This window comes from Varanus komodoensis, unplaced genomic scaffold (assembly GCF_004798865.1).
Source record: "Varanus komodoensis strain SLA01 unplaced genomic scaffold, ASM479886v1 scaffold9, whole genome shotgun sequence".
NCBI classification, from domain to species: domain Eukaryota; kingdom Metazoa; phylum Chordata; class Lepidosauria; order Squamata; family Varanidae; genus Varanus; species Varanus komodoensis.
The window spans coordinates 14,464,664-14,486,123 of record NW_025336598.1 but is presented as its reverse complement, the minus strand read 5'-3'; the positions used below and the strand labels follow the sequence as shown (position 1 = coordinate 14,486,123).

The 21,460-nt window shown below is 43.0% G+C and overlaps 1 protein-coding gene across 1 annotated transcript in view; it reads right to left on the bottom strand.

The window, feature by feature from the left end:
* Positions 1-9,834: 9,834 nt before the first annotated feature.
* The window catches only part of STIM2 (stromal interaction molecule 2), an 85,194-nt gene continuing 73,568 nt past the window's right edge, over positions 9,835-21,460 (bottom strand). Inside the window, exons 7-12 of the mRNA XM_044417915.1 lie at positions 19,667-19,844; positions 17,476-17,643; positions 17,114-17,214; positions 16,466-16,704; positions 14,116-14,350; positions 9,835-11,238 (exon numbers count right to left, since the gene is read on the bottom strand). Coding sequence (XP_044273850.1) covers positions 10,758-11,238; positions 14,116-14,350; positions 16,466-16,704; positions 17,114-17,214; positions 17,476-17,643; positions 19,667-19,844 — 1,402 coding nt within the window. The 3' untranslated portion in view covers positions 9,835-10,757. The remainder of the gene's footprint in view (positions 11,239-14,115; positions 14,351-16,465; positions 16,705-17,113; positions 17,215-17,475; positions 17,644-19,666; positions 19,845-21,460) is intronic.

Sequence of the window (21,460 nt, the reverse complement as noted above, 5' to 3'; positions counted from 1 at the left end):
CTTTCTATAACACAAGATGGTGCTGTGGTATAGAGCAGAACTACAAAACTTGATGATGTTTCTGTAGCAAATACTGGTGCTATCTAGGCTTTCCTCACTCTAAAAACAACTGCAAACATGGCTGGAAAATTCAGGTGAGGCTCTGGAAGAGTAATGGCATCCTGTAAGGGACCTGCAAACTTCCAGGAGTGAGGGAGGGCGATTAAACAATAAATGTTACATGTGGAGGAGGCCATGAAGTCTCCATAGTAGGTATCCTCAGGGGAACGAAATCCACTTTTGACTTTTGTCCTTAACTAGTGGAAATTTCTGGAAGAATAGTAAGTGGATTACCAACCTGTCACAGATATGTTAGGAAAAGTCTAGATTAGTGGGTAACCTGGGAATCATGCTGATACCTGTCCAAGTAAGAGAAAGCAGTTACAAAAATGCCTGGGGGGAAGGCCATTTCCCACTCTCAAACCTACGGTGGTCAAAAAGGAATGTAGTAACAGTGCACTATCCCTTCTCTGGCCTTGAGGAAGAAATGCAAAGGCCAAAAAGCAAGAGGAGCAAAAGAGGAAACATCCTAGACTCGCTAAATCAAATGTGTTCGACCAAGCGCATTTTGATAAAAAAAAAAAAAAAATCAATGTAATGCAATGCAATGCAATGCAACGTAAAAGAAAACAGTGTTCACGTATTTTGAATGGAAGCAGCAAACTAAAATAATTAGAATTGACTGCATCTTAGGGACTTTTCTACTTGTGCTCTGTGGGATGATTGCCAGTGAAAGACTCTTGTATTGCCCCATGTAGAGAGTCCAAAAAGCCCCAGGTGTGAGCTACATAGCTGAAAGCCCACACTTAAGATAGGACTGGTTGGTTGCTTTTAATACACAAATGCAAGTGATTTACAGCTAGAGATGGATGGTTAACTTCCTAGCAGTGCACCTGCCGCTTGCTAGTTGGGGAGATTCTTGCAAAGAATGCCAAATTGGCTGGTCCTTGACCTGATCCAGAAAATGCCCGTAAGATTGCTTGACCCAGATTAGTGATGCTTTTACTATGCTCATATAACTATGAGTTATGCCAGGCAGTGCTCATCCAGGTAAGGACAAAGCTGATGGATCAGCCAAAGCTGAAGGAAGGCACTCCTTGCCACCACTGTCACCTGGGCCTCCAGGGACAGTTCTGGGTCGAGGAGCAGTCCCAAGCTGCAGACCCTGTCCTTTAGAGGGAGTGCAACCCCGTCCAGGACAGAGCCAAAATCATTTACCTGAAAACCTGAACCACCTACTGAAAGGACCTCCATCTTATCTGGATTGAGTTTCAGTTTATTGGCCCTCATCCAGTCCATTACCTCAGCCAGGCACCAGTTTAGGACAGCCACTGTCTTACCTGGATTAGCATACTGGTGACTCCACAGCCCAAAACTCCTGATGACCTCTCCCAGCGGTTTCATGTCGATGTTGAATAGCAAGGGGGACAGTATGGAAGCCTGCAGTACTCCATGGCAAAGTTGCCATAATCCCCCAGCACCACCTTCTGGAATCAGCCGGCCAGGTAAGAACGGAACCACTGCCAAGCAGAGCCTCCTACTCCTAACCCAGCTAGCCTATCCAGAAAGATACCATGGTTGATGGTATTGAAAGCCACTGAGAGGTCCAGGAGAACCAAAAAGGACACATCCCCCTGTCCCTTTCCCTGCACAGGTCATTGTACAGGGCGGCCAGGGCAGATTCAGTGCTGTAATCGGGTCTGAAACCCGACTGCAATGGATACAATTAATCAGTTTCATCCAAGAGTGCTTGGAGTTGTCCCACCACCACCCGCTCCAACACCTTGCCCAAGAACAGGATGTTGACCACCGGTGTATAATTGGTGGCCACCTCTGGGTCCAGGAATGCCTTATTCAGGACGGGTATGATCACTGCCTCCTTGAGAGGGGCAGGGACCCTGCCCCCACTCAGTGAGGCCTTGATTAGTTAGAATCCTGCACATATGGCAGCCCAATTGTACAGCTGTGGGCATCGTACTAGATTTCCAGCCCATGAATCACTGTTATGTGCAAGAAGACAGGTTTGTGAAAAGGCAGCCCAAGGAAGGCTGTTTAGAATGCTTTTCCTTCTTCCATTGTAATGGTTAAACAAGGTACTTTTGGTTTTGGAACATTAGTATGCAAGGAGAGGTAAGAGTCTTTCATTTTCCTATATCTCTATAGAACGGGAACATTCCTACAGAGTGATTAAGAATATTAAAAGCTTAAACGGTGGCAGTAGCTATTCAGATGGAGAAACATTGTTCTAATAAGAAGGGCTCAAATGGAAATACCAAATAGAATAATAATATACCATAATATTCTTTCTGACATTCATATTGTCTGGGAGGCCATAGGATTTTTTTCAATCTGAGCACCAAAAGCCTCTGACCTTAGTGCTTGGACACTGAAGCCTGAGCTCCCACCTTGCCCCCTCCCAGCTTGTGCTGAAAGACCCATGGCCACTGCCCCTCCCTCAGGTTGCAACTGGCTCTGGGGGGTGTGGCATGCCAGGAGGGAGGATGATGGACCTGCAGAGTTGCAGCTATTCCAACCAGCTGCCTCCTCTCCCCTCACTGGCCCTAAAACTAGATAGCCAAGAACAGCCATCTGCATAAAAAGCAAGGTGCACCAGCAGGAGAGATCACTGCCACTGCATCTCACAATTTGCATTGATTTCAGAGCCTTACAACTGTGCCCTAAAATGTACATGGGATTGTGCTGGGAATATCATCTTAGAAGTCTTTTGAGTTCCATGAGTTTTGCTTGCAATTACTGTTATATACTGTAGCATTGAAGCCTTCACTAGTTTCTATTAAAATGTCTCACTTCCCTTCACCTTTCTTGGTTGTTTAGCCCGAGACAGAATCCCTAAATGAACTTTGAAATGTCACTTTAGGAGACATTCTGGTGGCAAATCTAGTCCAGGTCATTTAGAACAGGGGTGGGCAGCAGATAGATCTTCAGAGCTTTGGAATTTCAGCTCCCAGCGGACCTCATCACCATGGCCAATGGCCAGAAAGCTTAGAATTGAAGCCCAAATTGTTTGGAGATCTACTTTCTGCCCTCTCCTGATTTAGAAGATCAAAAGTTAAAGCTAGTGCATTGAGTTGTGTCTGCAGCAAAAGCAACAAGTTTCAGCAACAAAGGCTGAAACTGAAAAAGGCACACTCACTCCATGGGCTATAAAAAAGCTATAGAAGTTTTTTTCCCAATCTAGACTTTGCACTGCCATGGCAAAGCCCACATGTGTGATGCACCGAGACCACAATGAAGAAACGTAGGTTGCTTACCTGTAACAGCAGTTCTCAGAGTGGTCATTCTTACTAGAAGCAAACCACTGCGGCCTTATGGCTTTGAGTAGATACAACCAACACATTGGCAATGTGAAACTGTCACTCTGACAGAGAAAGCAGAAATTGTAGCTCATCAGCACCCGATGAATTAATATCCTCCAGAATTAGAGATCTAACATTTACTTCATTACTTGCCTATTTGTAGCCCCTGCCTGCCAAATCAGCCAGTGAGAGTGATGAAGCATAAAAAAGACAGTGATGTGTATTGCTCACATGCTGGTAATATCTTATGACAAAATCATAAGACCTTAGGTAAAAGTCAAATATAGCTATCAATGAGGTTGGGATGAAATGGAGCCCTGGTGGGACCTCATAGCAGTGGGTCAGTGACGAAAAGATAGGTAGTTACTCATGATCACTGTTTGGGACTACCATGCCAGGAATTATCAATGATTGGAGAAAACTCTTATTGTCCAGTCCTTCCAAGGTGACTTGAAACAGTTGCCTATTTATTTCCAGGATTGATCCAACGTTTTACATAAAATCCTGAACATCTTGGGATGGATGCATTTGAACCTCTATTGTATACACTGCACTCTCCCCAAACCCTGGTTTACCATCCGAGGTCCTTCTCAAGGATTCTTCACCAAGTGAAGCTTGGTAGCGGTGCAATAGTAGCAGACACTTCTTAAGTGGTGGCATCAGCTCTGAGAAATACTCTCCCTTGGGGCTACACTGCATACCTTCAGGCACTGGGTGAAAACTTTTCAGAAGACTTTTGAAATTGGCTGAGCTACTCTGCATATCAGCTCTTTGATACTGCCTTTTTCTTTCCCATGTCTGCTGTTCTTCTGCTCTTCTGTGACTATTTTAAAATTTGTCTGACGATTGCCTTGAATGTATTAACAAAGTGTGAAGGACATTGAAAGATGTAGTAATGTTGTGCGGTTCTTGATATACAAGCACCACTCCGTGCCTAAAGAAACAAGCTGCAATGAAAGAATGAATGACCTTAAAGCATTGCCCAGTAGGGTTTTCTTTCAAACCTTGGGGTTTTCTAATAGTACACATCACCATGTCAGATCATAAACACCCTCTCTGTTGCAAAAGTGGATTGCCCTACAGTGATTTCTTGCCTCAAGCAACAATTGCATAATCAGGTCAGAAATTGAATCTGAAGGCTCTGAGGGTCTGCTGTTACCATGATGAGCATGCAAAGCTACAATACAAGGGATCTTCCAGAAACTTATCCCTCTCCCCCCACCCCAAAAAATGTTGGTGGGAGGCAGGATAGCATATGGCTGGGGAATAGGCATCAGGAAGCAGTTTTTCAAGCTCGGCTGAGCAGGTTTGGATATTCGTAATCCTGCCTTCCTTCATATATTGAGAAGCCAAACTCACAAGTGCCTGAGCCTCCCCAATGAGCCCAACCATAAATTGAGTTCAAAGATGCTTTCATAGGTTTTCTCAAGGGACCCAACAAAGGTAGGCAGCTCAGATTTAAACAAGATTTCATTACTAAAATGAAATAGCAGTGCAAGGCTAGAGCTCTACAGTGAAAGCACACGAACTTCATTTTTTTCTGCTCTGTAAGACCCAAACTGCAGGTTTTTGTAGGGATAAAAAGGGGTCACATGATGCAGACTAGAAATTTAATAAGAATTTTTTTAAACTGTCTAGATCTCTATGTATGTAAGCACTGCAAGTATTCAGCAGAATTGTATGAAATCAAAAGGGGATAATAGGGTGCAATCCTGTGGAAATGCCTATAAGACTCAGGATGACTCCCAGCCAGGGGATGCTGGGAGCTGTAGGCCTTGTTTTCTGTATAAATGTGCATAGGATTGCCTGTTTAGTCTCTAATTTCTTGGTAGGTGTGCAAGAAGACCTATGCTGGATTAGGCCACAGCCCTGCTGAGTTCAACAATCTGTTCTCGCAGCAGAAAGGTGGGAAAGAAGGCAACTCATGTTTCCCAGCAACTCATGTTTTCACACCACACAGTGACACATCCTGTTAATAAGCTACACAGTGCGGATTGCTGTGTGATACTTGGGTTTATTGTGTCTCGTTCTCCCTCCATCATCGTCTTCACCACTGGCCCTCTCAGCTGTCAGTAGTTTGCCACTTTTTAACTTGTGCAATGAACACATGCCAGGTTTTAGATCCTATTCTTTTTGGCTAATTTTCCAGATTTGTGCAAGTTGTGAAAGATTTTAACTTGTGAAAAGGAGGTGGCAACTTTGCACCGAGCTCCAGTGCCAAACCTTTTCCTCACTCTCCTGGATTTCCCGCTAACTGTAGTTTTGCTTTCCCTTGACAGGGCTCTGGTTGGCATCTATCAAGTGAGCACAAAATTACAAAAACAATCCATGGTCAGGCTTTCTGGATCAATGCTTTGGCAGCAAGCTTTTATTCAGGCTAGTCTTCTGATTTTGACTATCAGGAGCAGTGCATTTGCCCAACTTTGAATCAATTATTTTTTTAAAATGTGCACATTAACTTGGGTGACTTTTTTTCCTTTCAAAGGTGGAAAACCACTGAAAGCTCCTCCAATGTGCCACCTGGAAGAACTGGGAATGCTTGTCACTAGCAGAGTGCAAAGCATGGTAGCAAGGATGCATAACTGCAGCAGGGGGAGGCAAGCCAGTGATGGCTGCACAAAAGCGCTGCTTGCGCACTTGGTGGAGTAGCTGTCACTGGTGGCAGCTCGGCTAAGTGCGGAGCAGTGGCAAGGCAGGGTGCTTTTGTTGAGCAGCTCCCGTACCACTTCAACGAGCCATTATGGGACTGGTTGCAACCTTCTTTAATAGGGGAATGGAATGGAATGGAATGGGAGTTGGAAGGGGCCTATAAGGCCATTGAATCCAAATCCTGCTCTGCTTTCCACATGTGGTCACCCATCTGGCTGTAGTTGTTCAGCTTTTTGATCATTTTAGTTGCCCTTTTCTCGAACTCTCCACCTCTACAATGTCTTATTTGAGATTCAATGCCTTAACTGTGGTCACTTAAAGGCATAATATTGGCAGTTTTATTCTTTGCTCAATTTTATTTGCTCAATCCTCTGTAAGCTGCCCAGATACTTTTTTTAGTAATGAGATGGCATACAAAAACCATAAATAAATATTATTTGCTCTCATAGGAGAAGTCTAAAACTCAAGCTGAACATGAGTTCAAATGTGTTTTGATGTAGTGCTACTTATTAATTCATTGACATATCCACAAAATATGCAAGAGAAATTATGGGAAAGGATATAAAAATTGGATCAAATAACCTTACCTACATAACGATGAGCCATGGAGCTATGTGAAAGGGAAGTATAACTTGCATCCTTTTACATAAAGCTTCCCACATTTTCACCACAACGTAAAGGCCCAATGATAGAACAATTTCTGAAATGATCCATTTTGAGGGAGTTACATTTACTAATGGATGAGAAAAGCTGGTGGGCAGCACTGGCAAATTGCAACCCAGAAGTCCTGTATTTGCTTCTAAATCTACTTCCAAATGAGGAGCTCAAACACCCAACCACACTTTCTCCAGCCTATACAACAAAGCATACTTTAGAGTCCTAGCATCTGCTTCCTACCTCACCTGCTGCAAGGAAGTGGTCGACACAAGAGGAAGAAGAAGGGGAAATAATTTGCCAGGACTAGGAAAATAAAAAAGTGCAGCTGCCTTGACTCCCAGCTGGGCAGGAGGGATGGGGGACCTCCATATTGCAAACATCAGACCTATTCCTGCAGCAGTAACAGCAAGACCAAGGGAACTATGATGACTGCAAGGTCCAACCTGCAGAATCTCTGATATATTAAATCCTTCAAAGTTATATAAATGCACTGCATTTATAACCTGCCTGTCTTGCTTTTGCAAGGAACCCAAGACACTCACAAGGTCCTGCTTCTAACTATTATAGCCCTATAACAACATGCAGGATGTTAACAGGGACTGGCAGATATTCACATATAACATCGGTCCTCTATCGGATACACTGGCTGCCAATTCAAGTCTGGACCCAATTTAAAGTGCTGGTGATGACCTATAAAGCCCTAAATGGCTTAGGTCCAGGATACTTGAAGGAGCACCTTCTTCTCTATGTGCCCTCCCACTCAGGGAGCCCTCCTTGAAGGAGATCAGGAGGGTGGCTATCCAGAGGGCCTTCTATGTGGTGGTGCCCTGACTATGGAATACGCTCACCAAAGCAGTTTGTCTGGTGCTGACACATTATTTTTTTCAGCATCAGGCAAATCCTTTTTATTTTCCTATTATTTTAATGTTTTAACTGGGGTATTATTATCTTGAGTTGCCGGATGCTGTACTTGTTTTGCTTTATTTTTCTATTGTAAGCCATCCCGAAACGTCAGTGGTGCATATTAATACAAGTTTTTGGGACTGTGGTTATCTTCGTGAGTAGAAACATGACATAGTCTTTACTAAATATTTCTTCCAAACTTCATCTGTGTTTTCTAGGCAAGCTGTGATTCTGTAAAATTTACTCTCATGAAATTTCTCGATCAATCTTAAAACACTTCAAAACTAGCTAAGCAGCATGGATATTGAAGCAACAGACAAATGGCGATGGCTTTGAACACTCAGCCACTATATTTTTCTAACTTTTCTTTTGTTACTGAATGGTAATTTAAAACATGAAGATAAAAGCTGATTGAACATAGGCTGCCTGCTTTCATGTGAAAGCTCCACTCTCATTTCCAACTCAGCTTTTAAGTTTTAAAATGACACCACACTGTAACAATCTATATGTGCTTTATGTTAACAGATAAAGCAACATCTTGCTCAAGTGTCTTCACATCCAATTCTAAAATATATTAAAATAAGCAGCACAAATTTATACAAATTGCCGCACAGAGATGAGGCTCACACCTGTATGTTCATCACATCACCAGATGCCTTGCATATGTGAATGGGCCACAGCAGCTAAACACCGGCACAGACAGAACTTTCACGTAACTTCAGGGTTGCAGCCATACTTTTTAATTCACACATTTGGCTGCCAGCCATCATCTGCTATATATGCATGTCTGAACCAGGCTAAGGAAAGCTGAAGAACAAGGATTTTACCAGAGTGCTGAGGACTAATTGTACAGCATCGCAGCCCCTAGTCCTATCACTCTGAAGCAAAACTCACTGACAAGTTGACGGACTTATTAATATTTAAGGCCAAATCATAGGTTAGAGCAACAGTTTACCAAATGGGCCTTGCACTCATGCTTAAGTCAGGTTTAAAATTTTTATTTAAGGAAGGGGGGAAAATTAGTTTGGTTTGCATTTGAATACAAATTGACCTAATTTTCCCTTACAAATTTTGTGACACAGTTCTTCAATCAAAAATTATGCAGAAATGTATGCATTCAAAAATGTATACATTGGGGTAGTTGCAAAAAATTATCCATTGGAGGATGCGGCTTATGAATTTTCCTGTAGTCTTAAACAAAAAGTATTCACAAACTGACATGGAAATAGGATGGAACAAACTCATTCCTGAAAAACTGTGAACTGTACAAAATGTGAGAGATTTATCCATCCCTACTTCAACAGGTAGTTTGGCTTGGAAGAAAAAAGATGCAAACTATAGTTTGGCAGTCTGATTGCAAAGAACACACACACACACACACACACACACACACACAGCTTGTGCAAGGGGAAAATAGGTAACTGGGGTCACAATCCAATCAGGATGCCCATAACCATCCACAGTTGGAAGACTATGAGCATCCTATAGAGGGTGGGAGGACTGCAGAGACAAAAGTTGCCTCCTCCCTGTGTGACAGTGCAGAGCAGGTGGGCGGGCAGCGGAGGCACCACCTGGATGCCTCACAGCTTGGCAATGCCAGTCTCCTTCTCCCTCCATGCAGCAGCCTCAAAAGCCCTGCTCTGAGGTTCCTCTGAGAGTAGCAGCCATGTGCTTCTTTCCACAGCTCCCCAAGTGCAAGGTGATGAGATTTTTTAACCTCGTAACTGGGGATTTGACAAATCCTATGGCTATCTAGGTGCTGTATAGCAGCCACAGGCAGGCACTGTCCCATCAGCAGCACACAGGGAGTCCAAAAGACGGTGTTTTGAAGCCCGAGGCTACTTCTTGTAGCTCCGGACAATGATTTGGCATGACGCCTAATTGAACTGGGGAGACCCACGGCAAAATAAACATGCTTCAAATTTAGCTATCAATGGGTTGCCTTACTTAAAACTCAACATTCTAATTCATGGGGCTGAGGAACATGGCCCCAGATGAGTAGAAGCTTCAAGGATCACGTTGGTTTACAACTCTCATTAACTCTGAAACTAGCCCCATGCAGGCTGGAGTGCATGGGTTTTGAAGCCCAATGGCATCAGGGGAGGGGAAGCTTAGTTTCTCTATCCTGCTGTAAAATCAAAGTCAACAATAAAATAGGAAGAAGCTTCACAGTGCAATAAGGGCCAACAATATATACAATCAAAGCCAACAAGCAAGAGCCTGGGGAATTTGGCTTGCAAAGGGAGTGGTTAAAATCAGAACAAGTCGGTGCACAATAATATTTTCAGTTTATTACCTTTGCCACAATACAAATATTCACAAATCAAACATCCGTCGTCTGTCAAAGTATGTAAACAAGTGCCCACAGTTGTCCCTATCTTGGTTTTAAAGGTTGTGAATGCCTTAAAAAGTCCTTCAAAATCAAGTTTTGTCTTTTTATCACTTGTATGTGGAATCAGGAGCCTCTTCTCTTGAGAAGTGTTTTTCTTACTATACAGCCTGTGCAATGCAATAAAATCACAGTGAAAGCCCTGAATAATAATGATCTTTACAACAGGACCCAATCCATTAGGTAAGTAACGAATTTAAGTAAGCATTCTGAAGAAGAAATGAGGTTCCAGTTCCAGAAATCAACTGTTAGAAATGCTAGTTTCTACATAAAAACGACCTAAAAAATAACAATGAACCAACCTATCTCTTCTGTCTTTTTACAAATCTGAACAGTTTCACTTGTGATACTTTCCAGTCAGGAAAACAGTAGTGCAATTTAAGTAGTTTTACTTCATTTAAATGTTACTTAAGTCCAGTACATAAATGCCATAGCTTCTGTGGAAAGATAAGAAGACGCTCTGGTAAACGAGAAAAACTTTGGCAAGCCCATGCAGGCTTACTAGTCCGTTAAAGCTTGTGTTAAAGTGTTGTTGTTTTTTGTTTTATAAAAGTTTTTATATAAACTAAAAAAGCAGAAATAAATAGACAAATGACTGTAAACTGTCTTGAAATTTAAGATTTCTCATTGACAGCTGGCACAAGTTGACATTAAAGTCATTTAAAACAGAAGAGAAGTTGACCTAAGAGGTTGTCCTGCTGTGGCATCCATGCCTGGAGAACCTTGATAACTACATTCTTAATTTCAAAAATAATAAGAATGAAGTCTAACAATGCCACTCTTGAGCACTTCTTCCAGCAGCCTCACTTTGACTTCTTCTTAAAAAGGCTTTTTATTTTGGAAGATTTTTTGTTTCGCTCTCCATTCTGACAGAGGTCTTGCGAGGCGCTACTTATCTGAGGAATAGCAGATGGTTCGTGACCTGCTTTGCTTTCACTGCCTGTAGAGGAACAGGAGGTGTGGCGAGGCTTGGAGACCAAAACGCCACTGGAGAGCTGGTTCATGCTGCAGGACTTCTCCAGAATGCCGTTGTACACTTTGCTTGCTGGACTAAAGATCATACTTTTAGTTTCTGTCATGCCCACACAGTCAGGCGATCCCCTGGAAATATCTGCTGTTAGGGAGGAAGAGTCTCCAGTAGATGACTCCTCTAATGAGAGTTCCTCCCGGGATATCTTTTGAGGTGACAGGGGCTGATATATTTCAAGGCTTGAAGGAGGAGACTGTTTTCTCCCAACAGAGGAATTGAAGGAGTCACATTCGGAACCTGTATCTTGTACTTCCCTAAAGCAAGGAAGAAACACAAGTGTGAGGAATCAGACACTTCCATTTAAGGATAATGATAATTTTAAAAGCTGACAAGAAGAAAATTGGTATGTTTGACACATGGTGCTTCGAGGAGACCTTTGGAATACCCTAGACTGGCTGAAAGATGAACAAATCGGTCCTTGAGCAAGCCACACCAGAACTTTCCCTTGAAGTAAAAGTGACAAAACTGAGGCAGTCATACTGAGGACACATCATGAGTAGGCAAAACTCCCTGGAACAGAGAGTTATGCTAGGGAAAGTCAAAGGCAGAAGAAGAGAAGGAAGACCAAAAATGAGAAGGATAGACTCCATAAAGGAACCACAGCCTGGAATTTACAGGAACTGAGCAGGGCTGCCACAGATAGGGCATTTTGGGGAGCTTTTGTACATAGGGTAGCCATAACTTGAAGATGATCTGACAGCGCATAACAACAATTTAAATAATCTCCCAGATATTTCAATATAGAAAATTGTAATCTTACTTATATCATAAGAGGTTTTAAAGGTTAAAATGTGGAAAGAGTTAGGGTTATTAACCCTTACCCTAATCCTTCCATCCCTAGTATCTGCTGAAAAGGGGTGGCCAGAAATGCTCAGCAGAAGAGCCACACATGGTAAATGTCAGATGTTTGAGAGCCCACAGGTGGAAAGCTGCAAGTGGGTGCCCACAAGCAGCAAGCCACAAAATAAACTCAAAGAGCCATATGCCAGCCCTGCCTTATAATAATTTACTTGGGAATAAGCTCTATTGAACGCAGCAGATCTTGCTTGTGAGCAGGTATGTGTATGTTTGCTTCTAATTGGCTAAAAAGGTACCCTGATTACTTGGGAAACTGATTTTAAATAAACAATTTCTAACACTTGCTCCTGCTGGTATCAAAAATACAAACTATTTTTGCATTTTGCACTTTTGCATCATACCAGTCTAAAAGAGAGAGAGATTCCCTCTTCTTTCATTTAGATGGTAATACCTTTCCTAACACGTCTGCTAAAACAGATCATCAGAAGAGAATATGTTTTTTGCTACAAAACTATTATCTTCAACTCATGCAAAATTAAATTAAATGCCATAAAACATACACAACAAAGGGTGCCATCTCATCAAGATATGTGTGAGTCTCAAAGCTCCGAGGCTCACGCTTACTCAGCGCAGAGCATGAGGCACAGCAGAGGCGATCTCTGCTGCCTGCTCGGCAATTTTGCTAGACAGCCTTTTGGGGGCACCTAACAATGGCATTTCAGAGGAGGAAGGATGAAGGCTGGAGTGATTTCAGCCAACAGCTTCCTGGTCTCTCCTGTCTCCAATCCTCCCCACCCACCAGAATGCCTCCTTCTCCCCCTCTCTGAGGTTGTTTGTCTCCCTTTGGAAAACAGCAGGGAAGATTTTCTTCCTGACGGCTGCAAGGAAGGTAGGGAATGGAGCTCCAGTCATCTAAATTTGCAGCTCCAAGGATAAGGCACTGCCTCTGACCTTGGAAGCTAGGAATCTGAACTATCCCATGGAATCCAGACAATATCTAGGGGCAACAGAATCCTTCCTTAAATGATCTAAGGTACTTAAAGCACCCTTACATCTAGTAGCTAAATACAGAATGATTGTGGCCTACTCCACATATGTGACTGAACTATTATCAAAATTACAAATGGGAACAATTGGGCTATACTTCTACATGGAAAGAAATTGTAGAAGTGAGGTCTTCTACTGCTTGTCAGACCCAATAACGTTTCACATTCTAGATTCACAAAACTCTAAAACTGTGCTACCAAGCCTTGGCGAGTGGGGTTGGGTGGGGGGGGGTGTCCCCACCACACATCCACTCCTCTCACTTTGCAGCAGTTCCAGCCTCCACTTTTCCTCGTTTTGGCCTCCCCCTCCAGGAAGCGCCATATTGATCCCGGGGCTCCTCTCTCTCCTCCTCCTTGCTCCAGCTGCTGCTGCTCCATTGCCTCAGCCCCGTCACCCACTCCCTTCGCCACCCATGGCCACTGGTGCGGGAGCCCAGCGCGGGAGCAGGCGCTCAGGCAGGCGGGCGCATGACTGCCTGGCTGCGCCTGCGGCTACCGAGTCAGCAGGGTCCCGCCACTGCACTAGGAGGGCAGTTTGGGCAGCCGCTCAACATGCTGGGGGCCAGGGGGAGGAGGGGGGTGCTGCCGCCAGTGCTCAGCACGCCTTCTCGCTGCTCACCCACTCCCTTCCCAGCACACCTGCGTGGCTGTTGCACCTGCCTCTGGCCACCTGTTTGATGCCGCTCTTATGGCGAGTCACGGCTAATGAGTCACATCATCGCCTGGCACCATTACTCTTTCCAAATACGAGCACGGCTGCTGGGGCGACGCTGGGGCGACTTGGCTCGCAAACCAACAGAGGGACAATCCCTGGAAATGCAGGAGTCGTTGCTTTCCAAAGCAGTTCTGACTTTACTTTAGGGTTGAGATTAACCCTTTCAGGATCTGCCTCTCTAGCATTCATGGACTTCCTCCTGTGCTTGGCCTGGTCCTGAAAAGCAAGCAGAGCCAAGGGGAAGTCTGCAAACGCCAGATGCACAATCGGCAACCTTTGCCTTCAGGAGTAGCTGAAGGACATGGAAGAGGGGCGCTGCAAACAGGCATGCTAGGCGCCACTCCCAGCGACCAACATTCTTTCCTGCATGCGGCCGCAGCAGTGGTGGGTGTGGGGCAGTGCTTATGCGGCACGTGACAAGAACCCTGAACATGCTGGGCGCGCTTACTAGAAACCTGGACTAGCCAAGCCCAGAGACTCCGATAGATTCTCATCCCCACACGTATTCCTCACACATTCCTCTTTCACATCTCACAATAGTGTTCCACCACTTAGCATACCAATGTCCATACCATTGTTTATCAGCAGTGAAGTAAATGGCATCCTCTTCCTCTTCGGTACGGTACGCAGCAGGGCAACTGGACACTGAAAGGATGTCTGGATCTGCAGAGTGCAACGTAGCTTGTGTATGTGGAGTGTGCTGCGTCTGTGCTGTGTGCTGTGACTGCGGAGATGACGGCATGACATTCCGCCTGGAGCGACACATGCTACTGCTCCTTGCTAAGGTGCTGGTTTTTACAATGGACCCTGAGAATAAAAAAACAGAGCAACATTATTCAAAAGCAATCAACTGCTCTATATTATTTGCCGAGCCATTACTAGTTTATAACAGCTTCTGAAACATCTATCAATACAGACCTATTGCTTAAGAATTTGGAGTAAAGATCCAGTAAAGATGGGTTTCATTTTATTCTTGAATAAGCCATATTCTTTCTTGCCAAGCATTAATTTATACTCAAATTCAACAACAAACAAGACAGCCAAGGCAAGGGAGGTGTGACACTGACCTCTATCAATGGAATCTTGCAGGAGATTTGGTTACCATTTAGAAGTCTTGCAGAGTAGGTCAGACAGGAATTCACAGTTAGAATGTTAGCAGCAAAAGCTAACGGAAAGATAAATGGTCTTGCTATGCTTATTTTTAACTGTTTTTTAGAAAACAGAAATTCTATTTACGTCTTCCAGAATTTTAAATGTAAAAAACTTACTGAACTTATAATGAAAGTCATGACCAAAAGTATTTTAGACTGAGTGAAAGCAGAGAAAATTCACAGCCTGAAGCCAGAATTATAATATGTGCAAAATCAGCTCTTGATGGCCTATGCTACCTAAAACAATGTGTTAAGAGAATTCTGGATCAAGAACCAGGATATCTCCAAAGTGAGAGGCTAGCTTAACAGTATTATTGATTGGGCAGCCTGATGAAAAAACACTACAGTTTTGGACATCTTCAAAGCCCATTCGGACAGCACCTGAATGCACCACCACATTCATATTCTGTTTTTCCCTCCTCTTGTTAGGAACCCAAGTTGGCTTACATAGCTCCATTCTATCCTGACAACAGCAACCCTGTGAAGCAGGCTGCGCTGAGAATCAGTGTCTGACCCAAAGTCACCCAGTGAGCTTCATGGCCAAGTGGCCCTAGTACCCAGATTTTCCATGTCCCTAGTCCACTCTAGAACCCAATATTCTAGCCATCACACCACACAAGTCCTTAACATGTACACAATTTCCAGAACAAACCTTTTCAATCTTAAAAAGCCCTCTAACAAAACATTATAGGTATGGAATAGTTATGTATCTTGTTGTTCGTAATATCACAAGCGCTATTCAATGTAGCATTCATTTTTTCCCCAGAAAGGCATGCACAGTCTCAATCAAAGGACTGGAACAGCTACAGAGATGAAGGAAGCATATTTTACAACACAAAAAATAAATGTTTTAGCGGTAGGAATAATGTGACAGCCCAACAATGAACCTTGGCGCAAAGCTGCCTAGATCAAATCAGCAAACCACCAATCCCTTACTCCATTCACCTAAATTCCTCTTCCCCCACCCCTCTGGTTACCCATGAGCGCATGAGAGGGAAATTGCAAGGCACAACAAACATTAGCACTGTCCTCCTTTGCAGAGCACAACACCTGTGCAGCTCTCTTAGGAAACCCCGTGCACTCTCCTTTCAGGCTTACTAAAAACAAGAGAGCCAAGATGCAGCTTTCACAGGGGATTCCAAATGAGAGCATCACTTCTTCCATTGAAGCCAGGAGAGGAAAGTCTGACCAACACAGCCAGCATCTGGAGGCTGCCACAGTGTGCACAGAGGACTACAGGAGTAGTCACAACTGCGAAGACTTTTGTAGATGTCCACCAAGGGCATCCAAAAGGCACGCTCTGAAGAAGACCTAAGGGTCCAAGTGGGTACATACCTCCTTTTTCTTGGAGAGCCAGGAAGCGCTAGAAGAGCTCATAGACACTTTCCAAAGTACAGTGAGAAACTTTCCTTCCTTCCTACTGCTTTGCAAACATTTCAAATTCAATTAAGGAAAACATGTGTTCCCAGAAGAGCTTAAAATACTCTTAGGAATCAATGTTTACTTCCATAATTATTATGGATTTTTTACTTCCATAAATATTATCCTATTCAAAAGCTTTTACTTTCCATTGAATATATCAAGTGCAATTTGTCTCCGTGATCTGTTTTTTATACTTCTAATACTTTTGCTGGTTTCATAGAAATCCCTCTGAATCTCTGCTTTTATACTTCAATATGCCAACTTTTTCAAATAATTTTAGTCATTTGCCAAATTCCTGTGCTTCTCCACATGTCAACATGCCCAGAATCTTATTTCTTATATCACGTACCATGGAACTGAGAAACTATTGGAGGAGTATCCTCATCAAGGTCATCCACTCCCCCTGCAATTGGATATGGTGGAATGGAAACTCGTGGCATTACCACCCAACTATGATCAGAGTAAAGTGATGAAGTCAGACTTGGTAATCCTGAGTTATGTGCTATTTGGAAGCCACAGATCTTCTCAATCTGCTGCCATCGATACAATCGCTCTCTTAAACATGTTGTTAATTCAGAAAGTGCTTTCCTAGGGAACAATAAAAGTTCTTTTTTAATAAAAATGTCATATGCTATGCAAGATATTTAAGATTATACAGAATATGTATGAAGTGGTATGTTTCAAGACCTACACTGACCCTTAGAGTAAAATTATATGGTATAATTTTATATGATACATGAATATATTGTGTGTGTGTGTGTGTGTGTGTGTGTGTGTGGAGGGGGGAGGGGGAGGGGGAGGGGGAGGGAGGGAGGGAGAGAGAGAACACTTATACTATATAATTATAAAGTATAATTTGAGTATTATAACATTTAGATTACAGAATACAGCATTTTTAATTTAAAATGTGGGCCCACATTGAAATGTTGGACTCTCTCGCATCAAACAGTTTTTTTTAACAAACACAATGGGCATCACATCTAGTCATTCCTCTTACTTTGCTTCCAGAATCTTGTGGTCCACTTCATCAAGAGAAGAGCTGTGTGCAACGTGTAATGTCCCAAAGACAGTATTTCTCTTCTTCTTGATCTTTTCTGCCTAAAATTAACGGCAAACAATGCAATGGGTAACTAGTGGAGACACAGTGGCAAGAGAAAAGAGCCAAACTGCAGCGCTCTAGAAGTGTAATTGTCATTTTTGCCCAACATTTGGAAGCGGAGCGTTTGCGCTTGGGCATTCTGCGCAAGATACACAAGTACCTAGCTACAATCCTACAGCTCAGCATGTGTCACCAGAGGCACAAAATCAGCAGGGCGCAGGCTTTGGTCACTTTTGTTATGACTCAAAAATGCACCTAACCTCTTCCTTGGCAATCGCTAATTGCATTTCTGCATTTTGTCTCTTAATGTTGTAGTACTGCACTTCCACTTCGTGTGTCAGTTGGAGCCATTTCTGCAATGCATCAGGAACAGACCAATTGCTTCTCAGTTCAAACTCCTTCTCAGCCTTTTTTAAGGCCATACGGACCTAGAAGAGATAAGTAAAGTCATTAAGACACAAAGCCTGAAATATATACTTTATTTATTTATTTATTTATTTTATTTAAAACATTTCTATGCCGCCCCATCGCAACAAAGCCTCGGGGCGGCTCACAACACATAAATAAATACAGAAGTAATAAAGTAAATAAATACTAAAATTATACAATAAATGACACCCCCCAGTGCATTCTCAGCTTAAAAAAAAAAACCCCTAGTTAATAAATAATTAACAGTTAAAATTTAGAATGAGTCTGCCAATTTATACTTCTGTGACCTGCATTTGTAAAATTTGGTTGATGGATATTAGACTATAATAAGATGGAATGTTTAGTTAACCATTTAATCAGATAAAACAGCTAAAAGTAACCTCCCAGTTATTCAGCCATTATTATTAACATTTCTTAAGATTATCATTTAAAAATAATAGTACACACCAAAACATTATGTGGCAGCCACCACCTTCAAAGATCTATTCATTCTCTTTCAAACAGGCAATAATACCTCTCTGAGGCAATATGTCTTCTAAGAACTGTGTGCATAATTTAAAAACAAAGTATGCTTTGTTCTTCAGAACTACAGTTTTTATTCATATACAAACTCAAATCATTGTCTCATTTCTTGGACTGGACAAGAGACCTGGCATACAAGTTTTAACAGTACCCTTGAATGAATTCCATCCCCTTTTCTTTGAATACAAACCTGAGATACACCCCCAGTAAAATATTGCGAATATGGCAAGGCAATAGTGCAATGAAAGTCTTTTCTTGAAGCACCTTTTTCTACATCATCTCTTTCAATATTTATTCAACTATCTGGCACTAGAGAACTCACACAGAGAGACACTCATTTTGTTCTCTCATTCAGACCTTGATGCTGCCTTGTGCATGTTCAGTGAGCATGTTACAGCAGGTCAGGTAATGGAATGTTCTACTATCATATGTCAAGTGTTTCTTTGTTCTGCTGTACAACACAGCTAACACTGACATATCAAAGAACTACTAGTATAATGCATAAAAGCAATGCTGAAACTAAGGCTAGTCGGTGGGTCTGAATTTGACGTGCTCTTTAACAGAAGCTGGGAACAAACATAAAAAGTATACAAGGAACAACTAACTAAATAATTTGAATCTCAATACTACTCCTCAGGCATTTGGCAGCATATCATGAGACTCTGATTAGGTCTTTGATTTTTCTTGTTGTTAGTGGTTTAAAATTGTTTTTAGATACAAGTATCTCTCTATGTTGTCTGTACATGTGTTTGCACCCATGTGATTTTTATACTGTGTTTTTAAGGGTTTAATCTTCACAAATTGCCCAGAGAGCTTTGATGATCAAGTGGTACAGAAATTTAATGAATAAGAGAAATAAGTGCATTTTTCATATGCAGATAGCTATCAGGGAGCCCTCTTCCTTGGCTACCGTACCTCTTGGACACCATTGGCCTGCTGGAGCTTACTGGCAATTTGCCTTGCTGCGCTCAGAGTAATTTCTGCTTAATTCTGTCCCTATGTACACAACTTTCTAACAAATGAACAGCTACCATGGCCCAGTTCATGGGCTCCAACTCCTTGCTTTGCCCCTTTTTGTCCTCCTTTGGTTACCAAGTCTGGCCCTGCTCCTTCCACTGATCAGTTTACCTACTTCTCGCCCAGCTTCAGCCTCGTATGGCTAAACTACTGTTGCAACACTGACCTGTGCTTGCCCCTCATACAATTTCCCCTCATGCATTTTTGTCTTGCCTTTTGATAAAATGCGATAGCATTGCCTTGCTGGAAAAGTCCCAGAACTATGCGGACCCAGATCCTTCTCTTCTTCCCAAAAAGGTTGTCCAGCCACAATAAGTTAGCTTTTTCTCAGAGAAAGCCCTCGTATCATTTCTGTGCTAGATCTCCAGTTCCTACAAGTTTAAGCTTATTACTTTAAAATAAACCGCCATGGCAAATGTGCGATGCCACAAAAATCCAGAAATAAGTTGAAAATGAGATTGTTAAATGGAAATGTACAAATACCTGCACGAGTTCCTCTTCTGCATATTTAAGTCTGCTGAGTTCACATTCTGCTCCCTCCCTCAACTCCCTCAGCCGACAAGCTTCCCGTTTTGCATCACTGATTTCATCCATCATTTTGCGCTCTAAGTTTTGCTTCTCCACAGCAACCGTCCGATTCTCTTCCTGAGCTTTTTCAAGCCTTCAAAAGAGACATTTTTATCCCACAAATTAACAGTGATTATTTAGTTGTTTCCCAGGCTCAGTTTATTGGACAAATAATTTAAGCTGTACTGTGGCTTTACCAAGTGTACTCTCTACAGCTCACATACTGGGAGGTGGGCCATTGAAGGGTTACCACTTGCTTGATGAACTAACTGAGGCTTCCCTTAAATTTCCTTGCTAAAGCCAGGGACACTCAGATTTATGAAGCAATTAAGGCTGCCTACCTGTAACTCGTTCTTCAAGTGGTCAACTATGCATTCACACATATACATGCTGCACCTGGGCAGTACCTATGTTGGAGAAGATTCTTCTAGCTAAGCCTAGAGATTTTGGTGGGAGCCACCCACTTTTCCCCTTAATATAATTAGACAGGCCCCTGCCATTTTCTCAGTCCATCTGGAGACCGATGTTTGCCCTTTCTCTACCACTAGGCAAAGGGCAGGTGAGAGAAAGACCATCGACAGAGACATGGGGCCAGCAGGTGGGCTGTGTGAATGCACAGATGACCACTCAAGTAATGATACTTACAGGTAGGCTTTCTTCTTCATGGTCTCTGTGCATCACACATACGGGTGACTAGCAAGCTTACCAAGGAATGGTGGTGGAAAGTGTTGTCACTGAAGGATGGATGATAGGACAGCATGGCTGAAGGAGCAGTCTTGTCTGGCTTTCACATCGAGCCGATAGTGGTGAACAACCATAGACTGTGTCAACCAAGTGGCTGCCTTGCACAGTGCGTCTAGTGGTACGTCTGCATGTAAAGTGGCTGATGTTGACACGGCCCTGGTTGAATGGGCTTTGGGCTGGGCTGGTCAGTCCAGGTTCACTGGCTGATACACTAGCTTGTCTCAGTGATCCAGTGTGCCAAGCACTGTGGCCCCATTGGCTCACCTTCGGAAAGATCTGCATATTTAATAAATAGGCATTTGGTGTTATGGATCGATTCCGTGCAGGGCTGATAAAAACACTAGTGCTCTATGGATGTTGAGTGTATGTAATGCCCTTTTGATATTCATTGATGGAGCAAGATAGAAAGCTGGGAGCACTATTTCTTAATTTAGATGAAAAGCTGACAAGTCTTTAGGAAAAAAAGCAGGGTCCATCCGGAGGACCACCTTCTCCTTATGGAACGTAAGGTAAGGAGGGTCTATCCATAGTGCGCACAGCTCACTTGCTCTCCAGGCTGAGGTGATGGCCACCAGGAAGGAGACTTTCTGCAAAATGAGGTGGATGTCAATGGTTGTGAGTGGTTCGAATAGAGGCTTCATACTTGCTTGCAACATGGTGGATAGACTCCAACTGGAAACTACTGTCTGGATAGGACGGTTTTGGTTGTTGAGAGCTTTCATGAATCTTCATGAAGGCAATGGGAGAAGGCTGAGGAGCCTTTGATGGGGCCTCAGAAGGCAGAGACTGCAGACAGGTAGACCTTGATGGAGCTAGGTTTTGGTCCATTTTGATGTAGGGAGTGAAGGAATTCCAGTATTCTTTTTATCGATGCAGTAGTTGCTTGAAAGAAGTGTTCCTTCACATAATTCTTGAACTTGGTCCATTCAGTGAAATAGGAACACCTAGTGTTTGGCTGCAGGGCTG